The sequence below is a fragment of the Triticum aestivum genome, chromosome 7D (genome assembly GCF_018294505.1).
Source record: "Triticum aestivum cultivar Chinese Spring chromosome 7D, IWGSC CS RefSeq v2.1, whole genome shotgun sequence".
Lineage (NCBI taxonomy): Eukaryota > Viridiplantae > Streptophyta > Magnoliopsida > Poales > Poaceae > Triticum > Triticum aestivum.
This window is the reverse complement of record NC_057814.1, coordinates 23,840,541-23,849,614: the sequence shown is the minus strand read 5'-3', so window position 1 is coordinate 23,849,614 and position 9,074 is coordinate 23,840,541. Positions and strand designations below refer to the sequence as shown.

At 44.5% G+C, this 9,074-nt stretch overlaps 1 protein-coding gene across 1 annotated transcript; it reads left to right on the top strand.

The window, feature by feature from the left end:
* The first annotated feature begins 562 nt into the window (after positions 1–562).
* On the top strand, positions 563–3,153 carry LOC123167265 (chaperone protein ClpB1-like). The gene is made up of 6 exons (XM_044585090.1): positions 563–1,365; positions 1,455–1,603; positions 1,703–2,040; positions 2,128–2,395; positions 2,476–2,673; positions 2,766–3,153. Exons 1-6 carry the CDS (start codon positions 606–608, stop codon positions 2,919–2,921), a joined length of 1,869 nt encoding a protein of 622 aa, XP_044441025.1. The 5' UTR covers positions 563–605; the 3' UTR covers positions 2,922–3,153.
* Positions 3,154–9,074: the final 5,921 nt, after the last annotated feature.

The window sequence follows — 9,074 nt, the reverse complement described above, 5'->3', positions numbered from 1 at the left end:
TTTTTTATCATGGCATTGTTTTATGAAGGCATTTTTTATAAAACAGATTTTTAGGGGGTTTATATTTGTATAGACATATTTTAAAATGCAGATTCATTCATTTTGCTTCGTATATAGTCCGCATTAAAATGTCTAAAAAGATTTATATTTAGGAACGGAGGGAATAGTGTTATACATAAAAAAAATTCTGAGATGTGGTAGTTTATATATATTTTTAGGGGGTTTATATTTGTATTGTCATTTTTTCCCCTTTTTCTATGTGAATGGGCTGCAAGGCTTGGCAAAAGACCCGACTTGGGCTGGGCTGATTCGTCTGCGGGGCTGGGGGGTCGCTCTGGCTAATAGATCGCTGGGGTCGTATCCATCAGACGGCTCCGGAGATCCTAAGAAAAAGAGAAATCAGACGGCTCCGGAGGTGAGTGACAGTGAGCCCAGATCGGACGATCGATGCGGAGGTGTCCGAGTAGGGTTGGTGCTTGCTTTGAGTCCATCACCGAGTCGTGGTTTACTACTCTATCTATCAGCTGCGCTAGATATATATACGTCCCCTTTGAAAGCCAGAAATCCATCGATTCCGGCGCGCGGCGTAGCAGAGAAATCAGAAGATGGAGCAGGCTATGCTGGCTAGGGTATTGGCCGTTACTAGCGTTGGTTTGTCGTGGGCAGTAGTGTGGAGCCTCTTGTCGCAACAGCTCAAGCCCTTCTCCACGCCCGCCATCCTCAGGACCTTGGACGCCGGCATGCTAGATCCGGTCATCGGCCGCGACGACGACATCGACCGCATCATCTGCATCCTCTGCCGCCGCACCAAGAACTGCGCCGCCCTCGTCGGCCCCGCCGGCGTCGGCAAGACGGCCATCGTCGAGGGCCTCGCTCGGCGCATCGCTGCTGGGACGGTCCCCGAAGCCCTCGTTGGGGCCCGCGTGGCCGAGCTCGACGTCGGGGCCATGGTCGCGGGAACCCACTGGCGCGGCATGTTCGAGCAGCGCTTGAAGGATGCCATCAAGAAGGCCGAGGATTCCGCCGGCAAGCTCATCCTCTTCATCGACGAGATGCACATGATTATCGGTGCCGGCGATCAACGTGGCGGCACCGGCGACGCGGCCAACATCCTCAAGCCCGCGTTGGCCCGTGGCCGCATCCGTTGCATAGGCGCCACCACAACCGAAGAGTACCGCAAATACATCCAGAGGGATGCCGCGCTCGAGCGGCGCTTCCAAAGGGTTGACGTCGACGAGCCAACCGTCCAGGCAACCGTTGCCATCCTGCAGGGGCTGAAGCAGCGGTACCAAGACTACCATGGACTAATAATCAGCGACGACGCTCTGGTTGCTGCTGCGCACCTCGCCGGCCATTATATTACAGGTACGTTCATGACAAGATTTGTGCATTTTGTAGGTTTACTTCTGTAGGTTTGTGCATCTTGAAGAAATTGTCGATTTTGTTGTCTTCAGGTCGTCAGTTTCCTGATAAAGCAATTGATCTGATGGACGAGGCATGCACTTCCATAAGGTTGCATCAACCAAAACAAATTAGAGATAAGAAAACTAGCACTGTAAATGCAGTGCAGGAGCTAACCGTTGGTCCATGTCATATTGCACAGGTAAATTCACATTTCCTTGCCAATAATAGAATCTGTATGAGTAGTCTCCATTTGTTTCAATGTGATGCTCATGCCATGTTCTTTTGTTATATGATGAAGGTTGTGAGCCGATGGACTAAAATTCCGATCACTACACTTGGCCGAGAGGAAGAAAAGTTCTGCCACCTAGTAGACCGATTGCATGAGAGAGTCGTTGGACAGCATGAAGCTATTAATTTAGTTGCGCAAGAAGTGCTACGTTCGAGGGTCGGCTTTGATCAATCTAGCCAACCAATCGGTTCTTTTCTATTTTTGGGGCCGACTGGTGTTGGGAAGACAGAGCTTGCGAAAGCACTTGCCGAGAAGCTGTTTGACAATGAGAAGATGTTGGTCCGCTTTGACATGTCTGAATATGCTGACAGTGGATCTGTATCGCGTCTCATTGGAGGACCTCAAAGGTAGGTGTAACTTGTACACTCTTTGCACATGTATTTCTTTCCGAAACTTCCTTCTCATGTCTCACATTTCCATTTGACTTTCTGAAGCTATGAAGAAGACGGACAGCTTACTGATAAAGTAAGGAGCCAACCATATAGTGTTGTTCTTTTTGACGAGGCAGATAAGGCGCATCCCTCGATATTCAAGGTTCTCATTCAACTCCTCGATGATGGCGTGTTGACTGATGGAAAAGGACGGAGCGTATATTTCAAGAACACCATCATCATCATGAGCTCAGATCTAGGAGCAGAGAACCTGTCAGTTGGAATGGCCGCAGAAAACATGAAAACTGCACGGGATCTTCTTATGGAAAAGGTATGTGTATCCCAAACTGTCTCTTTGTAAAGTCCTGTTGGGCACTCTGCTGATCGACATATTTACCTGATCTTGCACAGGTTGAGAAACGGTTTAAGCCTGAATTAATTAACAAACTGAGTGAGACTGTGATATTTGAGCCGCTCTCACATGACGAACTAAGGGAGATTGTGAAAATCCAGATGAAGAGTGTTGTTGCTATGGCAGCTAACAAGGGCATCTCTCTGTTTGCATCAGATGCTGCCTTGGACGTCATTTGGTCAGAGTCGCACGACACGGTAAGTACATGTTATTTTCATCACCAAACCAAATCACGCATCTATCTAGTATGTCCCGCTTACGATGCATATACATGGACTGTTTATTGCAGGTGTATGGCGCAAGGCCTATTAAGAGGTGGATGAAGAAGAATGTGACGAGAGTTCTCATGGACATGCTCGTCAATGGAGAAGCATGCCAAGGATCGACCGTCTCCATCGATGCCGCCGATGATAGGAAGGGGCTGAAATACCACGTACTGAAGTAGCGGGAGGTGGCAGATCTACCAGTCCTGTCCAGGCCAGCTATGAGTTTTGCCGTGTGCATAGGCATATATAGCGAATATGTATGTTGTTAGTGATTATTGACCAAGCACTTGTTGTTCGTACTGTATAAGTATTCATTACCTGTAGCAAAATGGTATGTAAAACTTGCGGGTTTGTGAGAAAATGTTTGTTGCTTGGTGAGATTTATAAGTACTTCCTTGTGTGCCCACTGATGAAAACCTCTATGACTGACTGCTACTGAGTTTAATAATAAACCTTGTAAAATGAAAAGTAATCCCTGGCTTGAGCTGACTGTCATTTTCCTCACGGTGAAGCCTTTTCCCCCAAAAAAGAACGGACGAGACAACGTATTCCAATTGACTCCGCTGCCGCCAAAAGGGAATATCAACGACTTTTTGCTGAATGAAAGTCCAACTTAGTCTTTGGGCCGCTGCTCCCGGTCTTGAGTCTTGACACTTGAATCCAAAACTGACCAGCGCGTGCACATTGTCTGGCTGCGCGCGCTGGGATACCCGCCTTGCTCCCCCACTATCTCGTGTGTGCGTTTGCGCGTGTGCTGCTCTCTCCTCTCCCTCTCCCTCTTGTAATCTTCTGTGTCAAACAACTCTGCTGTACACCTGGGGTCTGGCTAAAATGTCAGGTGACTGAAAATATGCATTCCTACCGCCTCCGATTTTCAAATGGGACTGGCTAAATGTCAGGTGACTAAAAATGCAATTTGGGTCGGTTAAACTGCTATGAGCCGTCAAATGCAAGATGGATGGCCAGATGGGCATCTTCAACCTCCGAAAACGATTCACCACTCATCTTCGATCTCTGGACCGTCGAGCCACCACATGCCTAACCGTCTGCTGCCACTGCCCGTGGCCGGCGGTACTCCCACGCTAGCCTCGCCCTCCCCCAACCGCCGCCCACCGCCGTGTTGCCGCCGCCCCCGGCCATGCCTCTTAACCCCGACCAACAACCATTTTTCCGGTGAACATGCACCCCCACCCCAACATCCTTAAGATAGATAATGGGGTAGAGCCTGCCACCCTAAGATCAATAATGAGGTCGAGTGCCACCCTAAGATAGACCCAGAGGCCTTCTATGGCAAGCCGGCGGGTGCTTCTTCCTTCTCTCCAACGACTTCTTCCTTTCTTCCAAAAATATAAAATTCAACTGACCCAATTTGGATTTTCAATCGTCTAACAAGTAGCTATTGTGTTCCAAAATATGCATCTCAAAGCAAAAACCCAACTGTGATGGCCATCTGTAAGGCTATAAAACAAGCTGTAGTTAAGCACTAGCATCCCCCGCTCCTGCCCACGTGCGAACTCCCGTCTAGGGTTTCCTTGCCTCTTGCCGGCGCCGCCCGTCCACCTCATCTTCTATGGTCCTTGGATCATGGAGGCACGGTGGATCCCGGCCCTTGCCGGTGGGAGGGCTCTGTTTTTAGATTATTTTCTGAGTTTTGTTAGGGTTTGTGCCATGCTCAAGAAGATGACACTAGTGCAGAACCGGCCTTTATCACCGGTTCGTAAGGGCCTTTAGTGCCGGTTCTGCAACCGGCACTATGGAGTGGAGACTAAAGGCCCCCCCCCTTTAGTACCGGTTTGGCACGAACCGGCGCTAACGTGCCACCACGTGGCACGAGCCAGGCCCGGGTGCGTGTAGGACATTAGTACCGGTTGGTAACACCAACCGGTACTAAATGTTTGGGTGTGTTTTGGTTTTAATTTTTATTTTTCCTTTAGTTTTGTGTTTTCAATTTAATTTAGTGATTGTTTTACATTATAATGAGTTGTTAAATCATTAGGTGAAAGTACCGCAGATTAGTTTCGACTGGATGCATGTGGATCCTAACTAAGTGATCAAGTATATGCCATATCCATATTACTTGATCACTACTAGTGATCAAGTAATATGGATATGGCATATACTTGATCACTTAGCTAGGATCCATCCAGTTGAAACTAATATGCGGTTTCTTTCATAAATGATATAATAACTCATCATCATCATCATCATATTAATATAAAAACTCTTGCATCATATCATCACCAACAACAGTATATACTAGCTAGCAAAGATATCATCGAGTTCAACATGGTCATGATATTATAAGCGTTCATAACACCACAAAAGCAAATCACTCTTTGAGATTAAGTTCAGGACGAAGAACACGGACACGCATGAGAGGACAACAAGTACTAAGAGCATGATAACTAGCTAAATCACTCCTGCTGCTCTCTCTCAGGTAAAATAGCATAGAACATGTATAGCTCTCCTGATTCATCATATTGGAGCATGCAGATGAACCTGTCTCCTAATCGTGGGCTGCGCTTCTGATTGCTGCCCCCTAGTACTTCTCTGCGATCGTTAACAATTTTGCTCCAATCTTTCACTATTAAGCATTCATCGCTTTCAGAAATCCTGAATGCACTCATGTGCACTGTAGGATATCTTGGCCGTAAGCTAACAATTGACATGCGACCTTTAGTCTCGATCCACTGAGGCACAACTGTCATCGGGAGTCCCTGTTGAAGAACATCGTATAGTAATTAATATACTTAGCAATGAAAGTTTAGCTTGAAAAATAATGTATGCAAAAGATGCACTGAGGACTAATAGTAAAAATCTTACCATCTTTCCTAAATACATGTGACCGTAGTTCAATACGATCACTATTGGTCGCACGTTTTGAGTACTAAGATTTTCAAATTCAGGAAAATGATTTCTCTTAACAGCATCAAGATCCTCAAGCCATGAAACATAATGACTTATCTCCTCGCAGTTTAGTTCAGCTCCGGGACAGTAGTAGGTCCTGTCTACCAAGCGCCGGACATGTTTGCTTGAATGGAAATAAGCTGTCAATAGAAATTAGTTGTCAACTATTTTTGAATAAACAATATCAAAGACATAAATATGGTTGAGAAACTCACATAATGGTAGAACTGGAGGCGTCTGCACATCGACCCAGATGTCTCTATTACCTTCAATATCATCTTCCGGACGAATATCAAAGGTGATAACCATATCAGGCTCAAATGCATAAGCCTTGCATAGTGCTTGCCAAGTTTTGCATTCAAAATAGGTGTACGTGTCTGCATTGTATAATTTGACGTTGAAAGTATAACCAGCATGCTCGGTCTTCAGGTAAACTCTCTTTACCTCCATAGTTTCCATAGCACTGAAACCTATCTTATCCAAGACAAAAATTCTTGCATGGCAGGGGATGCGCTAGTAGAATAGTGAAAATTTAAAATTATAAGTTGAAGCAAATGAAGCATATATAAGTCATGCTTAATTACGAAAAAAGACTTGTCGTTGTGACTTACTGTATCCACTTCGAAGGTCTCATCCAGCTTGATGCTGAAGCGCCTATCATCAACAAGGAAATTTCTGTCGCACAGGCCGCGCTGGTCTTCACAGAATTCGCACTTAATGAAATCTTTTTCGTCGTCAGACGACATTTCCTATGTTCATATAGGTGAAACATTAAACACTTACTAGTTCTATTAATTCAACTAATTCAACTACTTCTATTAGTTCAACTAGTTCTATTAATTCAACTAATTCAACTAAGCATTTAATAAAAATAAACGTGTTCTATTAATTTTCTTACTAAAATAAAGTAGCTAGTTCCATATAGTAATATTTTAATTAGATCATCAAATCTCAGATATCTAAATTTTCTTACTAAAAATAAACTAGTTCTATTAATTCAACTAAGAATTTACTAAAAATAAACTAGTTCTATTAATTTTCTTACTAAAATATATAAAGTAGCTATATATAGTAATATTTTAATTAGATCATCAAATCTCATATACCTAAATTTTCTTACTAAAAATAAACTAGTTCTACTAATTCAACTAGTTCAACTAAGCATTTACTAAAAATAAACTAGTTATATTAATTCAACTAGTTTAAATAATCTCATATACCTAAATTTTCTTACTAAAAATAAACTTGTTCTATTAATTTTCATACTAAAAATAAACTAGTTATATTAATTCAACTAGTTCAAATCTCATATATATACCTAATTAATATCTAGCTAATTCATCTAAAATTGACATTAATATTTAACATCTTTTCCATATAATTCATCTAACATTAACATTCTAACATTCTTATCTACGTAATTTATCTAACATTAATCTAAACAACAGAAAACAGAAAATAAGTAAAAACAATATGTGTGTGTGTGTGTGTGTGTGTGTATGTGTGTGTGTGTACGAGCGGGGGGCGGCGGCATACGGGCGGCGGCGCGAGACGGCGATGCGACGGGGACGGCGCGACGACGAGCGGCAGGCCGGGGGCGACGGCGCGATCGAGACGGCGACGTGGTACGGGGCGGCGGCGACGGGCGGCGGGGACGACGGCGGTGACAGCGACGACGGGCGGTGAGGGCGACGGCGGTGACGGCGACGACGGGCGGTGACGGCGATGGCGGTGACGGCGACGACGGGCGGCGGGCGCGGCGGCGATGTCTCGCAAAGTAGTTGGCGAAGAAGTGGTGGTCGATGAAACTGAATTTTTCGTAAGTGCCATATATATAAGAGGGGCCTTTATTACCGGTTGGAGCCACCAACCGGTACTGAAGGCCAATTTTGGCCAGGTCAAGCGGCGGGAAACTGCACCTTTAGTACCGGTTCGTGGCTCCAACCGGTAGTAAAGGCCCCCCTTTAGTACCGGTTGGAGCCACGAACCGGTACTAAAGGTGTGCGCTGGCGCAGGAGCGGTGCGGGCAAGTTTAGTCCCACCTCGCTAGCCGATGGGCGCCTGCAGCAGTTTAAAAGCCCCGGCGCGGCTGCTGTCTCGAACTCCTCTCTATAGCAGGCTTCTGGGCCTAACTTTGGCGCGCTGCCCGTTGAGCCTGCTGGCCCTTCTGGGCCTGTATTTGCAAACCCTAGGGTTGGCAGGCCCAGCGGGCAGCGCCCCAACAATTTTTTATATAATTTTCTTCTATTTATTTCCGAGTAATTTTTTTGCTGTATTTAGTTTCTTTGTGAATATAAAAAAATTATATAGTTTTTTTCTTTTCTGCATTATTTATTTTCTGCTATTCATTTTGTAGTGATTTTCAATTTCACCGTCATTTAGCTCTCTAAACAAATCGGTAAATGACTGAAAAACAGCAAATGATGTCAGAACGTGTTGGAAATTGATGACGTCGCTTTGAATGATGCATACTGAACGCAAAAATAGGCTGGAGTTCAAATAAGTTTAAAAAACATTGAAGTGCCCGTGTAACAGATGAGTTCTCGTCCGAAACCCTGATACTCCGAAAGAGATTGTCCAGTTTGTACACGAGGTGCGTCCAGTTTTCGCCGTGACCCTCTCTACTCTTTTGCACATGCTATGCGGGCGAAATGATGATACCATGCCAAGTTCCAACATTTTCAGAGTTCATTTTGTAGTGATTTTCAATTTCACCGTCATTTAGCTCTCTAAACAAATCGGTAAATGACTGAAAAACAGCAAATGATGTCAGAACGTGTTGGAAATTGATGACGTCGCTTTGAATGATGCATACTGAACGCAAAAATAGGCTGGAGTTCAAATAAGTTTAAAAAACATTGAAGTGCCCGTGTAACAGATGAGTTCTCGTCCGAAACCCTGATACTCCGAAAGAGATTGTCCAGTTTGTACACGAGGTGCGTCCAGTTTTCGCCGTGACCCTCTCTACTCTTTTGCACATGCTATGCGGGCGAAATGATGATACCATGCCAAGTTCCAACATTTTCAGAGTTCATTTTGTAGTGATTTTCAATTTCACCGTCATTTAGCTCTCTAAACAAATCGGTAAATGACTGAAAAACAGCAAATGATGTCAGAACGTGTTGGAAATTGATGACGTCGCTTTGAATGATGCATACTGAACGCAAAAATAGGCTGGAGTTCAAATAAGTTTAAAAAACATTGAAGTGCCCGTGTAACAGATGAGTTCTCGTCCGAAACCCTGATACTCCGAAAGAGATTGTCCAGTTTGTACACGAGGTGCGTCCAGTTTTCGCCGTGACCCTCTCTACTCTTTTGCACATGCTATGCGGGCGAAATGATGATACCATGCCAAGTTCCAACATTTTCAGAGTTCATTTTGTAGTGATTTTCAATTTCACCGTCATTTAGCTCTCTAAACAAAT